Below are 20852 nucleotides of genomic sequence, written 5' to 3'. Positions count from 1 at the left end.
GTCATTGTTTATTTTGAATTTTGGGGTGTTGATTGATTGATTTTGTGCAAGATGGGTTGCCTTCTGTTTAGTCACTGTTGTCGTATGCGTCGTTGCAGGTCATGGTCAGTGTTGTTGTTGTGTTCATATAGGGAGACTGGTACGGTTGTCCGCCTCCATCAAACCTTCACATTTGCACAATTGATGGATGGTGTATGTGAGAAGTTTGATAGCTTAGTGCCGGAGTGTGTGGGTCTCTTGTTCACTGTACCCGGATACAAGAAGTTTGTGGTTTAGTGCGACGAAGATGTGCTAGACCATTTGGGCTTAATCACATTCACATTGATGTGCTAATTCAAAAGCAGAGTGAAGCGTGTGGCAGTGCGGGTCCTCCAAATGTTGGGGTGCATCACACCGTTGATGAGCGAGCAGGCAAAATGGGATATTTTTTTATTTTTAGTAATTTTTTTCAACTTTTAATCAATATTTTTTTTTTATTTTTTTAGATTTAATTTAGATACATTTGAAAAGTATTAAATTTGTGAAAAAAAGTCTTTTTATGAAAAAATCACTCAATACAAAAAAAAAAAACAAAAATTCAGTATTTTTATGTATTTATTGATTTTTTTATAAAAAAAAATTTCATAAATATTTTAGCCTGCGTTTGGTTGTGTTTTGTAAATGTGATTTGAGAGTATGAGTTGTATTTTGAATTTGTGAGTTGTAGAATTATGATTTGAGTGTAAAAAATTTGTTTGGTTATAGTTTTAAAATAGAGTGTTGAATTGTTTTTTGAAGATGTATTTTGAATTAAGTTTTGAAAGTTTGATGTGGCATGTGAAAGGTGGACAATTGTTTGGTGATGTGTTTTGAAAATAATTTTCAAAACTTAATTCAACTAATAATTTATCATCAAACACACAACTCATATATCGATATCCATATTTTTTATCAACAATAATAACCAAACTATTTTTAAAATACTGAAATTAAAAATTGATTTTTTTTGTCAATTATTTTTTTTTAGTAATTTTTTAGAATAATTGTTGTTTCGAAATAATTTTTTCATTTTAAAATAAACCGATGTCAATTTTTTTCTGCCAATTAATTTTTCTATCGATATTCATATTTTTTATTAACAATAATAACCAAACTATTTTTAAAATACTGACATTAAAAATACCATTTTTTTGTCAATTAATTTTTTTTCAAATCTTTTTTTTGAATAACTTTTTTTCAAATAATTTTGTCATTTTAAAATAAACCTATGTCAATTATTTTGTGTCAATTAATTTTTCTATCAATTTATTTTTTACGCCAGTACAAACATCTTATAAATTACATTTTTAATTTTTTTCTAAAATAATTGACAGAAAATCTAAATAAAATCTCACATTTCTGAACCTTTTGAACCTCACCTTTCTATAAAATAATTGATGCCAGTTCATCTTCAGAGAGGAGGACAACCGGCCGGTCATCCCCAAGGTTTGATACACAGATGAGGTTCACGTGAAACAGAGACGATGGAAGAGAAAGATGAGGTTCACGGGAAACAGAGACGATGGAAGAGAAGGACATGGAAGCTTTTCAAAAACGTTGAAAGTGGAGATACAAGCTGCCAAACGAATTTTCAAAATCTAATTTGAATTAACACGCTGAATCAACTTTTGAACATCCTATCCAAACGTGAAGCGGGAGTTCACGTGTAGAATCACGTTTTGAATTCACAACCAAACACAGCCTTACTTTTTAGATACATTTGGATTAATTGCATCTAAAATAAAAATTCACTAAAATATTTATAAAAAAAAGTTTCACTAAAGACAACAAAATACGAAAAATAAAAAATAAAAATTCAACATTCAAAAATTACTCTTGAAAATCAAAACCAAACGGATTGTTCACCATACTTTTTTTTATCATCCACATTGTAATGGTACAATTGCTGGCTAATTACTTATAACATTTTTAAACAACACATTTTATCTGAATTCAACTCACAGCATATCCCTCAAGGTCAAGACACTCCAAATTATGTAGATAATTATTCAAAATAACTCTGATAATCATATTTATAAAAGTAAATAAAAGAGAATTTTACAAACTAGTCAAAGCAAAGCCATTCACGATCAGAGGCGTGACCAAAAGCCGAACAGCAAGACCTACTAAAATTCCAACAATTACAAGATGTTATACAACATTTCCTGAGGGTCAGGTAAGAGATTCCATTGCATTCATTCTGCAAGAGAAGCCATCAAAGAAATCGAATCTCTCCACTTGGCGTGGCGAGTTAGGCCAACAAGTGCAGCTGTTTACACAAGCCAAATGTTTGATTTCACAGACCAATGTATATATGTATATCTGTTTCGGATTAACATAAATTTATAAGATCAAAAATGTAAAATTGAAATATCAAACATTCATACTAGAGAGGTTAATAGATAAGTTAAAAGGCTGACGTGAAAAAAAACTTGTAATTTATAAGTAAGCAACTGATTAAAATTCAAAGTAGATGAGATCCAAAGCAGAGATGTAAACCATTACCTTCTCTCAAATAATGTCTTGTGCAATCTTATTCAACGTGGAATTTCCAGCAGAAACTGATCCAGTGCAGATGTCGTCGATTTCGTGTATGAATATTTGAGGGGGCTCTTCTCTGTCATAGGCAAGGCGTGCACTTTTAGTTCATGTGGAATAATGGCTAATGTGTTAGGCTTAAGCACAAAAAAATTTATAAAAAAAAAAAACAAACAAACAAACTTCATGCATTCTATGATGAGGAACATGCATGGAGACTTAATTTATTTCATAATGTCACTTCTAATACTATGTTTACTTATAAATAATTAGGATATTAGGGATTTTTTAGGTTTCCAATAAATAAAGGACTAGTTTTCCTATTGTGATTAGGGTTTTTGACTTATAAATACTAGCATTTGCATTATATTGTTAACTTCAGAATATTATTTTGTTTAAAGCTATGGTCGTTTGCGTTAAGGTTGTGGCCCTCTTCTTCTCCTCTTTTCTCTCCGCTTTTCCCTACGGCATACTACATCATTTGGTATCACAGCCTAAGCTACGATTGCTGTTTTACTTATCTCTCCTCCCTCAGAGCTAAATCATCCAAAATAAAAAAATCCAAAACCTTACCCTTTAGGAGTCGCCGGAACCCTAGATCAAGTGTTGATCACCTTCTCCCGCACTCATCGCCAGCCATCACAACTCCAACCTCTTTGTGTCACTGTCGCGACCCAGCTCTTTGCGTCACTTTTGCTTCATAATAATGTTGCTAGTCGAATCTTTGTGATCACCACACCATCAACAGATATTGTCACTAAAGAAGACACACAACTCTTCCTTGACACGAGCTCACAGCGTCAATGCTGTGCATTGTTCAACCCAGGCCGACTCATCACCAGCGGTAGGTTTGCTCAATGCCTAAATCATGGAAGACAACGACTACTGTTTTGTTAGACTTGATTGCCAGACCCATTTTGAAAACCCAATACCCCAACCAAACCCTTGACCTAAGGCAGCGAAACGTGGAGTGAGAGCACAAGTGTGAGTCCATTCTTTGTTAAAATGCCTCAAGAGTGGGAGCGCCTCCAGAGTACTTACATAAATTTTAACATGTTTATATCCATTTTCTACGAAAAACTATTTAAGTTTTTATGCACTAATATCTTTTGTAAAAGAGAACTGTAGTTGATCGTAGAGGAGAAGAATGTATAAACTATATATAAATAAAAGAATTCCGAAAATACTAGAAAGTTCACTTGGTGGTTTATCGGTTGGGAGCCTGCTAGTGTTGGCTTCTCTTCCCTTCAGTCCCAAGTTCTCTATCTTTCATGACTGTCTTTTTCCCTACTCAAAAGGATGTGCAGGAATGTGCGCCTAAGACGCATGTTTTGTAAGCTTTCTAAAAGAACTCGTATATTCAAATTGTATTGTTTACAAAGAATGCATCAGTTATATAGCTCTAAACCTAAGCCTCAAAAGGAAATACAATCAGTTACAACTACGATCATTCCTAATATACACAATATATACAATATATTGTCACACCCTTGCTCAAACTCAAGGTGCTTCATCTGCTCATAAAAAACGGTATTATGGGCAATTTGAATAGCACTTCAGTTGTCGCAGTAGAGAGAAGTTGAAGAGGACTAAGTAACGCCCAAATCAAACAAGAGACAACAAAGGCATACAATCTCAGCAGTGGCATCATCGACCATAACAAACCAAACCAAACCAAGCCTTGAGTCCCACCAAATGGGGTCGGCTACACGAATCCTTCTTCTCCACGCGGCCCTATCAAAAGCCATTTCGTTAGTCAAATTAAGTAGATCCATATCTCTATTTACAACGTTAGTCAACGTTAATCTAGGCCTACCTCGTTCCCTAACACTCCCCTCTACCGTTACAGCATCGCATCTCTTCACTACTGCCTCTGTTGGTCTCCGTTGAATGTGACCAAACCATCTCAATCGATTCTCTCTCAACTTGCTTTCTATCGGTGCTACTCCTATCCATTCCCGAATACTCCTAATTCTGTCTTGTCTAGTCTTGCCACACATCCACCTTAGTATCCTCATCTCAACCACCCTCATCTTATCTACATGTTTCTTGGTTGCCAACACTCCGTCCCATACAACATCGCTGGTCTAATAGCCATTCTATAGAACTTACCTTTTAGTCTAGTGGGTATTCGTTTATCGCACAATACCCCAGACGCACTTCTCCACTTACACCATCCCGCCTTAATCCTATGCGCCACATCCGCATCAATCTCCCCCGCTGTTGTGATATTCGACCCTAAATAATGAAAATGTTCACTCTTAGGCAATCCTTGATTCTCAATCTCCACTTCTCCTCTACTTTCATTGTTACTGTTACTAAATTTACACTCCATATACCCTGTCTTAGTTCTTCTTATCTGGAATCCTTTCGATTCAAGAGCTTTTCTCCAAATCTCCAACTTTGTGTTAACTCCTTCTTTAGTCTCATCCACTAGCACGATATCGTCTGCAAAAAAGCATACACCATGGCACGTCATCCTGAATATTTCTCATCAACTCATCCATAACTAAAGCAAAAAGATAAGGGCTTAAGGTAGATCCTTGGTGTAACCCAACAATGATAGGAAATTCATTTGTCTCTCCAGGAGGCGATCCAATAATGGTCACCACCCTTCATACATGTCCCTGATCACATCAATGTAACATTTTGTCACCCCTTTCTTCTCTAACACCCACCATATTATATCTCGGGACACTCTATCATATGCTTTCTCAAGGTCGATAAACACCATATGAATGTCTCTTTTCTTTTCTCTGTACTTTTCTATTACTCTCCTCAAAAGATAAATCACTTACATTGTTAACCTGCCAGGCATAAACCGAAATTGATTCTCTGACACCTTTGTTATATCTCGTAATCGGCGTTCCATCACCCTCTCCCACACTTTCATTATATGACACATTAGCTTGATTTCTCTATCGTTGTTGCAATTCTGAACATCTCCTTTATTCTTATATATTGACACTAAAATACTCTTCATCCACTCATCTGGCATGTTCCTAGTCAACAAAATTTTGCTAAACAACCTAGTCAACCAAGCAACCCCTTTTTGACCCAAGCACTTCCAAACTTCAATAGGGATAGAATCGGGTCCTAAAGCCTTATTTGATTTCATTTTCTTAAGTGCAATCTCTACTTCAAGTTCCTAATCCTGCGATAAAACCTATAGTCTTGGTTTATCGTATTACTAGTCATTTCTTCCCCTATTGTCGTACCTCATGTTTCTCATTTAATAGTTTCTCAAAATAATTCTTCCGTCTTTCCTTAATCTCTTCATCCTTCACCAATACCTTAGAATCCTAACTCTTGATGCACTTAACTTTATTAAAATCTCTTGTTTTCCTCTCTCGTATCTTAGCAAGTTTGTATACCCTATTCTCTCTCTCTTTACTCTCCAGTTAGTGTATAGATCATCATAAGCTTTCAACTTCGCCTCACTCACTACTTTTTTGACCTCCTTATTAGCCAATTTATAGCTCTCAAGGTTTTCCTCACTTCTATCCTTCTGCTATTTTTTAAAGCACTCTTTTTTTGTCTTAACTACCGCTTGAACTTCTTCCCTCGACCACCAAGTTTCCCTAGAGCTGGGTCCCGTTCCTTTCGACTCTCCAAGCACTTCCCTTGAGATTCTCCTCATACAATTGGCCATCAAGTTCCACATAATATTAGTATCATCTTCCAAGTCTCAAGTACCTTCCTTATCCATTCTATTCTTAAATATTTCTAGTTTATCTCCTTTTAGGTCCCACCATCTCGTTCCACTACGCCCACCATCCTTCCTAGCTTGGTATTGCCCTCTAAAACATAAATCTAGTATTAAAATCCTATGTTGAGAGGTCAGGCTCTCTCCAGGAATCACCTTACAATCATTGCATTTTAGGCGGTCCACTTTTCTCACAAAGAAGTAATCTATTTGACTCTTAACTGACCCACTCTTAAAAGTTATCAAATGCTCCTCCCTCTTCTTATACATAGTATTGGCCACCACCAGGTCAAAAGCCAACACAAAATCTAAGATACTCTCTCCAACCTCATTTCTGTCACCAAAACCGTATCCACCATGCACCATTTCATAGCCTAGTTTATCTATGCCTACATGGCCATTAAAATTTCCACCTATAACCAAGTTCTCTCCTACGGGTATCTCTTGTAAGATCTCATCCGTTTGCTCCCAAAAATCCCTTAGTCTGATCATCTAACCCTACTTGAAGGGCGTATGCACTAATAACGTGCACTATATTCCCTCCAATAACTAGTTTAACTAACATAATCTTATCCCCTTTCTTAATGACTGCCACTACATTCTCCACCAGACCCTTGGCAATTATGATTCTTACCCCATTCCTGCGTCTGTCATTACCGCTATAATACAGTTTAAAACCGATATTCTCAATTTCCCTAGCTTTCTCACCCGTCCACTTAGTTTCTTGCACACAAGCTATACTAACCCTCCTCCTAACCATAACATCTACCAATTCCATCTTTTACCAGTTAAGGTTCCTATATTCCAAGTGGCTGCCCTAAACCTATATTCTTGAACTAGCTTCTTTACCCGCGCTCGTCCAAGAAAACACGGGAACATTTGCCCATTTTCCACCGCACCCAGACGTCGATGCGGCGCCCCTTGCTCACTTTTCGAAACACCCGGAGACAGGCACAACGCGTTACTTAAGGGTAACGACCTAGCATTTAAACGATTCAAAGTAGGATTCATTTTCATAAGGGATCCGAATGGCTTTTTTACATGCTGGTTGTCGGCTACCTAACACACAACCCTCTTCCTTAACCCGGGCTTGGGACCGGCAGAGTTGTTAACAACCTCGGCAGAGTTTCATCGACCATAACAATGTACTAAATTTTTGTAGTAGAACAAATAACAACGATATGTTTCTTGCTTTTCCAAGAAATAAACGAATCACCAAGAAACATACAGAAGCCAAAAGTGGACTGGCGATCATTGACATCACTAGCCCAATCAAAATTAGCATAGGTCACCAGGTCCAAGTAAGAAGTGGACAACAATAGCAAGTCCTAAAATATAGTACCTCAGAGATACTAGAGAATCTAAACCAATGTGGCCCAAAGCATGGAAAGCAGAGTAGAGACAAAGTGGCTGACCACATGAACAACATAGGCAAGATCAAGGCGAGTGACAATCAAATAGATCAAGCAACCTACAATCTTGCAATATGCGGTGGCATCATCTAGTGGAACACCATCAATATGATTAAGCTTTACATTAAGCTCAATTGGAGTATTAGAAATCTTAGTATTAGCAAGACTGACACGGTAAATAATTTCATTTGCATACTTGGCTTGAGACAAAAAAAATATCCCTTGGGAGAAAAAGCAACCTCAATACCAAGAAAACACCACAACGAGTCTAGATCCTTCAATTCAAAGGTGCAGAAGAAATACTACTTGACCATAGAGATAACAGAAGAGTCAGAGCCAGTAATGATTATGTCATCCACATAAAGCAACAGGGCAACAAAACCAACAGAAGTATGAAGAATAAACAAAGCAGAATCATAAGCATAAGAATGAAACTCAAGTTGAGTAACACCTATCTGAAAACATCCATAATAAGCACAAGGAGACTTTCAAACCATAAAGAGCACGACAAAGACGACACACCTGCCCAAAAGAGTGAGAAAGACCATGGGAAGGACGCATGTAGAACTCGACGAGATGGCCATTCAGAAAAGCATTCTTAACATCCACTTGATAGAGAAGCCAATGACGGACGGCAGCTACAAAAATCAAGGTACGAACAATAGTCATCTTAGCGACAAGGGAAAAAGTCTCCTCATAACCAAGACCATACTCTTGTGAGAAACCTTTGACAATCAGGCAAGCTTTGTAGCACTCGAGAGAACCATCAGAATGAGTTCTGACCTTATAGACCCATTTACAACTATAGAGGATAAAAATTAACCCATGTGAGATGGGCCCACGCAATGTCTACATGGAAATAGAATTAAGGCAACAAATAATAACTTGCAATGCAACTTGCTCTGACATTCATGTATCAGATGAGTTTTGGGCCATAAAAGTGGCTTATTTCTATTGGACCAAATTGGTGGCTTAAGCTCATTAGACAAAATGAGTGGCAAGTTAGCCTATATAAAGGGATGTATTCTTCAACTCCAAGGGAGGCATACCTAAACCATTCTTTTTACTTGTTCAATTTCACTTAGATATATGTTATCTAACTTGATCATCGGAGTGCCCTCTGGCCAACAACTGCCGATCAGGAGGCACTAATTGTTTCTCTTTTGCAGGTTCGGAATGGTGCAGCTCAATTCTTTGTTGATCTCTCAATTAATATGTAGGTCAATTTTTGCCTCCACAATTGGCGCCGTCAGTGGAAACAAAAGAGATTAACTAAGAAAATGACAAAACACCATTATGAATTTCTGCCGATCGTAGTATAGTGATTATAATCAATCATTGTTGCAAGTATAATATGACAAATTTAAGCTCATAACAACATCATGTTCTAGAGTCCTTAGTTGATGATAACAACTAAAAGATCTTAACGAGTTCTCTTTCCTTCTCAATAATTTAATTCTTTTAATTGTTATGTTTTTCTACGTTATATATATATATATATATATATGTGCATAATTTACAGACAAGAAGGATGTGGAAACTCTTTATATTTACACTTATTGGGTAGTTGCAATATAACTATCAAAAATCAGTGTTGTTCTAGGTTAGATCGGCAACTATGCAATCACAATATATGCATGATCAGCAAATAATACCCTGAAGCTTGACCATCTACCCAACAGCACCCCAATTCTCCGCATCGTCAGCAAGACAAAGCAAAGAGGAGCTGCTGATCAAAGGTTTCGACAAATCAAAAGCCAAAAAGAGTTGCCAACCAAAGGTTTCAGCAAATGAAAATCCAAGAGGAGTTGCCGACCAAGTGTTTCGGCAAGCCCAAGGAACCAAGCGGAGTTATCAATTAGGTATTTCGTCAAGCCAAAGTGGCTGACCAAACATCGCACTCGATATGCTCAGAACCATTCTTACGAGTTACTGCAAGTAAAAATCTAAAACACTTTAATTGTCGAAGCTTGAAGGGTGGTGATTTTGTTTCCTATAACATCAAACGTTAGTTGTTGACAAACCTACACCAACATAGACCACGCAAGGTCTATTTAAGAAATCTCCTTCTATGGAAAACAAGGCCCACGACTAGGCCTTCACATTTTTTCCTCTCTGCTTAAGCTTATTTTTGGAGTTCATTATTGATGTGTATATATATTGGTGCTTGCTAATTCTGTCAAAAACCTTTGGTGATTATCAATCTAGCTTTTTATATATATATAATTGAAAAAAAAAATAAAAAATAAAAAATAAAAAAACAAGTTTACATATCCACAATTGGGTCTTCACTTTCTAGAAGTGGCTTGGCAAGCCAAGAACAAAAGGGAGTTGCTCAACAAGTGTTCTCGGCAAGACAAAAACCAAGAGGGGATGCTGACCAAGAGTTCTCAGCAAGCAAAACAACAAAGCGACGAGCGAGAACAAAGCAACCAAGTTCAATAGCTCGGTAAAAACATATCTAGGAGGCAATCAATCGCAGTCTCGTTTAGCCGATCCAAATATCAAACGAGCTATTCTAGGGAAAGATTTTTGCTCTTATTTTAAATTTACTTGTATATAAAATTGAATATACATTCATTCATGGTCATACAGTGTTTATATGAATTACACATTTCCATGATTTAGTCTTTGCTTTCTCCCTCTGTGAAAGGTTATTTGCAAAGACAAATCAGCGTGGAAAGTCAATTGGCCGACAACCAATGTGCCGACCAAAGTTACGACCGGCATCTGATCAAGATGGAGACCGATCATTTGTTCAGAGATCTGAGACCTTTGCCGAAATGAATAAACATAGGGGAGTTCCTCATTTCTCACTTCAATAGCAACTTTAATGCAAAAATGAGCATATACATATATTTACTCAAAACTTGCTCAAGAAGAACTGACAAAGCTTTTCTTTCTCTCTAAAAGAATTGTTTCGGCAACTTTGATCGCCGAGGAGAGTGCTAAGAATAACGAACGTCGAAGGCCGGCCAAAGAATGTCGCAACATATGATCACAACATGGAGAGCCGGATTTTGCTCTTCATCAAATCACATGCTCAGCTACAAATCGGCCACTCAACGATTACTCATCTCGGCCCAAAAACCAAACCAAAAACCAAGAAGATTGCATGTCACATAAAGGAAAACTCTTGTTGCTACCAACTCTCTCTCTAAATATATATTTTCTTGAGTTTTTGAGCATGAACTCTTATTATATATGCTTAAAATTATAAAAACTGTGAAAATATTTTTCGCATGAGAACATCTTGGTACACTAACAACTTGATCATCTTTTTCTCTCTAAATTGTTGTTCGGCAAATAAGTGGATGTAGGTCCTTCGAGAAAGAACAAAGCTGATCACGGAAGTAATGGCAACCGAAAATATGATTGACAAAGATCAAGAAAATGGTCGACCAAATGCAATAAGATAAAAGATTAATCGGAAGAAGCGGCGATCGACCAAATGAGTAGACACCTAATCATAATCAACAACACTTTGAACATAACGGCCAAGATGGTTTGGCAACACCGTTGCCGCACAAGCATCCGTGCTAGCTTGGAGAACGAAGACCAAGTTAATTGTTCATTTGTAGCACTTAACTCAATCGTCCTTACCATCTTCGGCCTATTATTCAGCAAACTAAAATCAACCAAGTCACCACCGCGAGCTTCTCTACTACTGTTGCTGCTACCGGACCACCACCACAAACATCACCTAACTCCGTTACCACCTAAAAGGAGACAATGGAGAAGAAAGAAATAAATTTGGAGATAATTCTTACAATGTTCAAAGTTGGTTTTTGAACAACTTTCGGCATTTCGAAACTACCCATTCAAGGATAAGCAAGAAGGCAAGGTGGCGTAGCACGAAATACAAAGCAAGGTGAAGATAATGGTAAAAAAAAGGAGAAAAACCGTTAACAATCAAGAAAGTTATGGAGTTTGAAAAATTGCTCAAAGCAAAGACGGAAAAGCTGGAAAAAATCTGGGTTGCCCGCTGGTTTTAGGAGGAAGAAGCTGGATTTTATCCAGTGCTTCTTGGCCCTAGGTACTACGATCCATCCTAGTACATTCGGGTGGTCCGATGACTTCAGGGATAACCACCCTTAAGTTTTTCAACATGTCGAATCCATTTTTGGCGCCTGGTTCTATAAATTCTGAGTCCAACGCAATAATCAACAACCAACAAACTTGGAAGCATCAAATGGAAGTTCAATGGTGAGATCGTGCCCAATCAACAAGAAATTTTAGCAAGATGATCATGGAGCTAGGACGGACATATCCAGCGGCCAAAATCATAAACCATAATTAACAACCTAGCCATCGCAAGCAAGAGTCGCTCAGGAATACCTTGTAGACACGACTTTGTTGATTCAGCAGAATATGGTCCATGGAACTTCATCACAAGAAACTCAGAAGTTTTGTCGAAGGTGACCGTCTTCGTCATGCCCTAGCTTCGCAAGATGATCCGTAGATGAATGTCAAAATTGTTTGACAAACTTTTTCGACAATCCAGCAGCTCGATCGAACCTCATCCGAAGGGCCAAGCATCAATTTCCCTTACTCTCATGAAGCAAAGACAACAGTCCAAAGCAGGCATTTTGGGCCGACACTCAACTAGCCCAGCGAACTCTATCACGCCCATCTCCTCGGAGAAAACAACTTCGAGTCTCATCATACGTCCTGGCGACTTAGCAGTATAGTGTATGCAACATGCCATCCAGCAACAATTCAGGCTGAAAGGACCTGAGTCTCATGAAATCTCAACGAACAACTTACAACTCTTAAAATCTCTTAAAGAATGGTGCTGAACTTGTTGCAACCATGGCCGAATCTTATGGCTTTAAATTGGCAACTGATCACCGCCACTTCGCAGTTCAACGACAGTTTCTTGGCCATCATTGATTAGTTCATCAAGTGGGAATATGTCCACAACATCCAACTTTAGCAACTACAACTTTTGAAGTTGATCTATGTCAAACACAAATCGAACATCGTGCAACAACCAAAATGCTAATACAATTGTTTGCATCGCCCGACTAATGTCTCACCTCTAAAAAGCTATTCAACAATATCTCCTTGGCAAAAAACAAAGGCTGTTTGGCATCGCAATTGAGACAAAAGTAGATAATACTGAGAACATAAAGTTTTGTTGTGCATAAAAACTCCAATCTAAAGACCCATGCATAGAGGTTCAGGCACAAGCATTCAACCAAGTCACAATTCAAAAGAGCTCAATGAAGATACAGAACACCGAACCACAATGGCATCAAAGTACAAAAAACGATCGTTGTTGAGCCAACCTAGGATCGTTGGTCACAAGTACATGGAACAAGGCCATCTCAAGTAGAGTCATCCACAAGAAATACTTGCAGCATGATCTAAGCAATCCCTCTCACCCAACGAAATTATTAGCAATAATCTGCCTAATCTAGTTGAGTTAATAAAGAAGTGGGCTCTCACTAGCCCAATCTTTATTTCAATGCACCGCGTGCCAAAATCCAAGAAGTAATAGAATATCTCAACTATCAAGAAGTTTTATGATTACATCAGCACCAGGTGACGAAGATCAAGAGCTTAAGAACAACATGGTGTACAGAACTCTAAGCACAAATATTGGGCAGAAAGAATAAACTCTACATGTCAAAAATAAGCTTCGCCAAGATAAGCGAAAGCTATCAAAATTAAACATTCAGCTCATCCCAATACAATTTGTCAAAGTCATCATACCATGAAGAAAGTAATTGTGCCATGGCAAAATTTGCCATTTCCTTGTACTCAATACAACTCGCCATTGGCATACACTTGGCAAATTCCGCCATATGCCCTGGTCTTCTTGAACTTAGTGGCAAGAACAGATAAGCCCTAGTCATACTAGGCATCAAAAATTGAGTAAGCCTTAGCCGAGCGAAGCATCAGAAATTGAGTAAGCCCTAGTCTTACTAGCCATCGGAAATTGAGTAAGCCTTAGTCGAGCTAAGCATCAGAAATGAGTAAGCCTTAGCCAAGCTAAGCATCAGAAAGTGAGTAAGCCCTAGTCTTACTAGGCATCGGAAATTGAGTAAGCCTTAGCCGAGAGCATCAAAAATTGAGTAAACCTTAGACGAGCTAAGCATCGGAAAGTGAGTAACTAGACATCGGAAATTGAGTAAGCCTTAGCCGAGCTAAGCATCAGAAATTGAGTAAGCCCTAACCAAGCTAGGCATCGGAAATTGAGTAACCTTATCCAAGCTAAGCATCAGATCAAAAATTAAGTAAGCCCTAGTCGAGCTAGCCAATGAAAATTAAACCAGCCTTAGCCAAATTAAGCCTCGAAAAGAGAGAAAGCCCAAGTCTTACTAGGCATCGAACACAAAAGCCCTAGAGGCATTGAAAATTAAGTAAGCCTTAGTTGAGCTAAGCATTGGAAAGTGAATCAGCCCGAGTCTTACTAGGCATCAAACACTAAAACCCTAGCCAAGCTAGGCACATTGAGCAGTGTTATCAACACTAGTCTTCAAGCCACATTATCACATTATACATTATTCTTGTGCAACAACAATTGTACCAAGATCAAAGGAGCATGCTTTACTCTCATAAAAAGTCAACCTATCCAACAATCAGTCTGGACAACACATTCCATGTTTTTACAATTAAGAGGAGATTTGAAGTTGTTGAAATCGGTTTCTATGATAAGCCGTAAAGGTAGACTCAAGGAGCAAACGTCCAAGTAGTGAGAAACACGAAAACTGGACATATTTGGACATACTTCTCAGCAATGCAAAGCCCAGGGTTCGCTCAACATCATCTTTGCTCGACAACATATCCACTGTCGTCATAGTTGCTCGGCATCAAAACTAAACAACTTGACAGCATCTCGACAACTCGTACCAAGCTTAAAGAAGAGTTTTTGGCCATGGTCGAGTACCAAGAAATGAATTGAAAGCCCCCAAGCGTACAATAAGAACTTACATGATCAACAGAATGCTTAATAAGCTTCAAATCTATGAAGCACGAACACCTCTCCGAGGGCTCCGTACCAATGTCGAACACGGACACGGGTCAAACACGCGGTGGACACGTGTCCGACACGCAGCAAAGAGTGTACCATTTTTATTTTTATTTTTTTAACATCCGGACACGTTATGACACTGTCGGGACACATTTGGGGGTTAATTTCAAAATTTATAAAACTTCTTTGGGGTCGATTTGTAAAAAAAAAAAAAAAACTTAACAAATTTGCCCTAAATCGAAATCAAGTTAGACCAGAAGACAAAGAGAGAACAAAAGAGAAAGAGAGAAGATCTGGTCGCTCGTTGTCCATCATCCGTCATCATCTAAGGTACACCTTTGCAGCTCTGCTTCATTCTTCGTTCTTCTTCTTCTTCGATCTCTTATTTTTCTCATCTCTCTCTCTCTCTCTCTCTCTCTCTCTCTCTCTCGCAGTCACCCTCTATGTCTCATTTTATTTTTTTCTTTTCTTTTATTTTTTCTTTTATATAGTGAGTGACTAACATCCGCCTCTCTCTGTCTTCTATTTTTTTTTTCTTTTTTCTCCCTGTGCCTCTATTATTTGAGTACGTAAATTTATTTTTTTTTTGATTAGTTTTGTTAATGATATATATGATGTCAAATCAATTAAATGTTTATTTTTTATAATTTTAATAGTGTTATTTTGTATTTTTTATTACCTTTTAATGATTTTTTTTATAATTTTATGATATATAATAAATAAAATTAATTATATGTATTGAACGTGTCCTCAGCGTGTTGTGTCCCTTATTTTTTGAAAATTTGCGTGTCACCGTGTCCGTGTCGTGTCGCATGTCCGTACTTCATAGCTTCAAATCCAACCAAACAGTTGTCCTTGAATTATTTGAACAATCTGTCGAAATAATATCTTGTTAGAATAATATCACTGATAATTTCCTTAACTGTTATTTCCTTATTTGTGCTTCCAAGGCTTCCATTGTAAGTTACCTATTATCAATATAAAAGGGGATGACTATCTAATCATTCCCTAAGTTTGATTTTCCTTAAACAAACATGGTATCAAAGCTACCTAAACCCTAGCTTCTAACCTTCGTTTGCCCCTTACCAGTCAAGCACAGCACCACCCAACAACACCACTGAGCAGCCGGCACCAAAACAACCACTTCCGACGGCACCCATTCTTCTCCCGTCACTGCCCATCATCTGGCAGTGACTCGACACTGCCTTGCGACCCTCAGGGGACCTTCGCTGCTGACCTGCGACCCCCCCGGGGCCTATTGCATCTCCAGTTTGTCTCTGTAGGTGGTCTGTTCACCCTAAATACATCTAGAGCTTATTTGGCTCATTCTTGATGATGGGCTAGGACATTATGATGGGCTAGGACTTCGGCAGCCTTACTCCGGCTCGCCAGTCTCTTCTTCTCTGCCTAGAGGCTTCGAATCAAGCCTATGTGGTGATTAGCTCATCTGTTCATAGTTTGCTCCTTGCTACTAGTTTTTCTACTACAGTACTAAGTGTTCTTCAGGACCCTGTTTTCATCAAACCATTGTTCCTCAAGTCTAACAAGTTGCCTTATTTGAGAATAGCTTATCCCTTGTTTTGATTGGAGGTTCCTTTTCCATTTAGTTTATTTATTTTTTACGTCATTAAATGACCACATTACCCAGCTTTGACTGATTGGTATGCTCCTATCATGGTCTATAATTGATATTGCTTAGTCCAATTGATTTTATTCCCTCTTCCAGTATTTGTTATTAGTGCAGGTTGTTATTCGGTTTGTAGAGTATAAATGGCTGACCTTACTAGTGAATCCACCACTTGTCAACCACCTAGAGAGAAGAGTCCCATTATGACTACTACATCCGAAAACCTAAACCCTAGCCTAAAAATCACCACCTCTTTGTTTAATTGTCAAAATTATCTTGCTTGGTCACAATGTCTGACACTTTTCTTGAAGAGAAAAGGGAAGATAGGTTAGGTTGATAGGAAGATCAAGGCACCAGGAATCACCGATCCTAGTCATGACCAATGGGAGATTACCAATTCCTTAATTATAGGATGGCTTATTCATTCCATGGTACCTAATATATGGGAAGGCTACTTGTCTATGAATAGCGCCCAAGATATTTAGGATGCTATGGCCACTACCTATTCCCGGAAGGGGAATTTCTCACAGACTTCTAAGCTGCATTGTTCTATTGAGCGCTGAGTATAGGGGGAGATGACTGTCCTTCAATACTTTACTTTTCTTAACAATGGCTGGAAACGTCTTGATCATCCACAGGATTATAAGCCTGTTTGCACAACCGATTCAGTGGGTTACCGTAAGTTTATTGAACAGGAACGAGTCTTCAAATTTTTGGAAGGTCTCAACATAGAGTTTGATCCTGTTTGAAGTCGTGTCCTTGGTATGGATGTTCTTCCCTCCTTTCATGAGGTCTTTGCTTATGTACAGAATGAAGAGAGTCGTCGTTTTACTATGCTGCCACCTACCACTACAGAGCGCTCAGCCTTACTTTCTGCTCCTCCTAGAGACAGTTCTGGTCTGCCTCGTACTTCCACAAGTCCTTCAGAGAAGGATACACTGTTCTTTGATTATTGCCATCGGCCAAGACATACCCGCGAGACTTGTTGGAAGCTTTATGAGGTTCTTTCTGGTGGTCGTGGTGACCGTTCTGGTAGTCGTGGAGTTCGCTGTGGACGGTCTCGAGGACGAGGGTTTAATCCACGTGCACCTCATACTTGTGCAGTGGATACTCCCGGTGCCTCTTCAGTTGCTCTTCCAAGAGGGGATATATTTAGATTATCTTCTACTGAGTTAGAGGATGCTTTAAGCCACCTGTTGGATCGTTGCTCTTCTACTACTCCATCTGGTACATGCTCCTCGTCTTTTGCCCACTCAGGTAACTTAGCTACTTCTCCAAATGCTTTTCTATCTCATAAGTCTTTACCTTGGATTATTGATTCCGGTGCCTCAGATCACATGTCTGGGTCTTCTTATTTGTTCTCGGAATATAAGCCTTCTTGAAGTCGAGCCAAAGTTAGGATCGCTGATGGTATTGTTTCTTCTGTTTCGGGGAAAGGTTTAATCCATGCCACTCCTATCTCATTATCTTCAAGTTTGCATGTTCCCAATTTCTTTGTTAATCTTTTATCATTGAGTCGTCTTACTCATGACCTGAATTGTAGTGTGACTTTCTTTCCTGATCATTGTCTGTTTCAGGACCTTATCACGAGCAAGACGATTGGCAGTGGTAGAGTAGAACATGGTCTCTCTATATCCTGGATCAGGCGGACAAGCTGGCACTTCATTCCATCAAGTTTCCTACCACCAAGGAAGACCTGTGGTTGTGGCTGTAAGATTTCTAAATGAATCTTTATATTCGATTGTGTTCCAATACAATGTGTACATCTCATATATATAGCAATTCTAGATTTGATCCTAAATAGGAAACAAGAATAAACCCAAACCAAACCTAAATAGAAAAGAATAAACCTAAACCAATCCTAAATAGGAAACAATATTCACATAATATATACTATACTAATATTATTTTCACACCCCTTGCTCAAACTCAAGGTGTTTGGGCAAAAAACACTAAGAGTTTGCCAAGAACAAACTGAAACTGAGCAGTGGTGTGAGTCTTAGTAAAGAAGTCAATAAGCTGCAGAGCCAAAGAAACGAAAGGAAGTGAGATAGAGCTAGACTGCAGATGCCGACGAACAAACTGACAATCAATCTCAATGTGCTTTGTCCGCTCATGGAATACAATATGATATGCAATCTGAATAGCACTACGGTTGTCACAATAGAGGGAGGTTGGAGAAGACTGAGGGACACCCAAGTCAGAGAGAAGACAACGAAGCCAGACAACTTCAGCAATAGCATGAGCCATAGTACGATACTCAACTTCGACAGTAGAGCGAGCAACAACAGTTTGTTTCTTGCTTTTCCAAGAGATCAAGGAATCACCAACAAACATATAGAAACCAGAGGTGAATCTGCGATCATTAACATCACCAGCACAATCAGAATCAGCATAGGCTACAAAATCCAGAGAGGAAGTAGAGGATAATAGTAAACCCTGAAATATAGTACCTCGGAGATAGCGAAGAATAGGTACCAATGTAGCCCAATGTATGGAGAGAGGAGGAAAGACAAACTAGCTGACCACATGAATAGCATAGGCAAGATCAGGACGAATAACCGTCAGATAAACAAAGTAAACAAAGCAACCCACGAGCTCTCAACATAAAGTAGGATCATCCAAAAGAACACCATCAGTAGTGTTGAGCTTTACATTAAGCTCAATGGGGGTATCAAAAATCTAAGTGCCAGTAAGACCGGCACGATGAATGACCCCATTGGCATACTTGGCCTAAGAGAGAAAGTAGCCTTTGAAAGAAGAAACTACCTCAATACCAAGAAAATACCGCAAAGGGCCCAGATCCTTCATTACAAAGGTGCGGAAAAGATGCTGCTTGACCACAAATATAGCAGAAGAATCAGAACCAGTGGTGATCATATCATCCACATATAGTAATAACGCAATAAATAAAACAGAGGTGTGGAGAAGAAATAAAGTTGAGTCCTACGCACAAGGATGAAACCCAAGCTCAGTAACAGTAGTCTAAAAGCGATCATACCAAGCACGAGGAGACTGCTTCAGACCATACAGAGCACGCCAAAGGCGACAAACCTGTCCAAAGGAATGGTTAAGGCCAGGGGGAGAACGCATGTAAACCTCCTCAATGAAATGCCCATTAAGAAAAGCATTCTTAACATCCATCTGATAAAAAGGCCAAGTACGAACTCATTTGATACCAACCAGATTCTTACCAGCAGGCAAAGGAACCAACTCCCAAGTACTAGTTTTCTGTAAAGCAGACAACTCATCCTCCACAGCTTGATCCCAATGAGGATCCTGACAGGCCTTATTGTAAGACTGAGGTTCAGAAAAAGAGTGAATAGCAGACAAAAAAGTACGATAGGGAGTAGAAAAATATGTATTAGACCAACCTAACCTGTTTGGAGGATGACGCGCTCGAGTAGGATATCGGTGTGAAACAGGATCAAAGTCGTCAGTAGCAGGAGGATCAACAGTAGGGGCAGAGACAACCGGTGGAAGAAGAGCCTTTCGACAAGAATTAACTAACAACGGAGGAGGAGAAGAAACCGAAGGAGAAGCAGCCAAAGGTGAAGCAGCCAGAGGTGAAGCAGGAGGAGAATATGGAATAAGCTTAGAAGGAACTATAGAGATGTACTCATCAGACGAGACCTCCGAAGGAAACGGATCAATATGAACCAAATCCTCTTTGGAAACTGGGGCGGTGAGAGGAGGAAGCTGAAAGTAAGGTAGACGTTCGAGAAAGGCAACATGGCAAGAGACATAAAGGCGACGGGAAACAGGATCATAACAGCGATAACCTTTCTGAGTGAGACTATAACCCAAAGAGACACATAGGATAGAGCAGGCACTAAGTTTGGTCCTATCTTTACGGGATAAAAAGACAAAACAAACAGATCCAAACACACGAAGGAGGAAGTAATTAGGAAGTTGAGAAAACAAAGTCTCATAAGGAGACCAACCAGAAAGAAGGGGGGTAGGCATACGGTTGAGAAGAAAAGCAGCAGTGAGAATTGCCTCACCCCAAAACGGAACCGAAATGGAGGCAGAGAGAATGAGAGACCTAGTAGTCTCAAGGAGATGACGGTATTTACGCTCAACTCAACCATTTTGGGCAGGTGTACCAGTACAAGAAGCTTGGTGAATGGTACCCAATTTGGCAAAATATTCACAGAATTCAATTTTAAAATATTTCCTGCCCAAGTTAGACCGCAACAACTTAATAGTAGACCCAAACTGTGTAGTGATCATAGTTTGAAAAGTACAGTATATCTGGTAAAAGTTAGACTTATGAGTCTTAAGATAAACCCAAGTGTAACGGGTGCAGTCATCAATAAATGACACATAGTATGCAGAACCCCCTTTGGTGAGAACAGGAGGAGCCCCAAACATCAGTATGAACTAAAGAAAATGGTGTATCAGATATAAAAATGCTTTTATGAAAAGGTGAGGATGTCATTTTGGCAAGTTTACACCCCTGACATTCAGTAAGTTCACTAGGAGAAATTTTACCCAATATACCAGACTGAGCTAAGGACCGTAAGCGATCAGCAAACAAATGCCCTAATCTAAAATGCCATAAGTAGAAAG

At 38.8% G+C, this 20852-nt stretch overlaps 1 protein-coding gene across 5 annotated transcripts in view; it reads right to left on the bottom strand.

The window, feature by feature from the left end:
• Positions 1 to 2023: 2023 nt before the first annotated feature.
• The window catches only part of LOC114280714 (Transducin/WD40 repeat-like superfamily protein), a 97242-nt gene continuing 78413 nt past the window's right edge, over positions 2024 to 20852 (bottom strand). For 2 of the 5 annotated variants that reach the window (XM_082894329.1, XM_082894332.1), the window contains 2 exons: positions 2524 to 2656; positions 2024 to 2340 (listed from right to left, as the gene is read on the bottom strand). In XM_082894329.1, coding sequence (XP_082750455.1) covers positions 2530 to 2656 — 127 coding nt within the window. In that variant the 3' untranslated portion in view covers positions 2024 to 2340; positions 2524 to 2529. The remainder of the gene's footprint in view (positions 2341 to 2523; positions 2657 to 20852) is intronic. The other 3 variants (XM_082894330.1, XM_082894331.1, XM_028223088.2) reach the window with 3 other exon arrangements.

The sequence above is a fragment of the Camellia sinensis genome, chromosome 11 (genome assembly GCF_055761805.1).
Source record: "Camellia sinensis isolate YWXY chromosome 11, ASM5576180v1, whole genome shotgun sequence".
Taxonomy (NCBI): domain Eukaryota; kingdom Viridiplantae; phylum Streptophyta; class Magnoliopsida; order Ericales; family Theaceae; genus Camellia; species Camellia sinensis.
The sequence above is the reverse complement of the archived record's forward strand: the minus strand, read 5'-3'. Positions and strand labels throughout refer to the sequence as shown.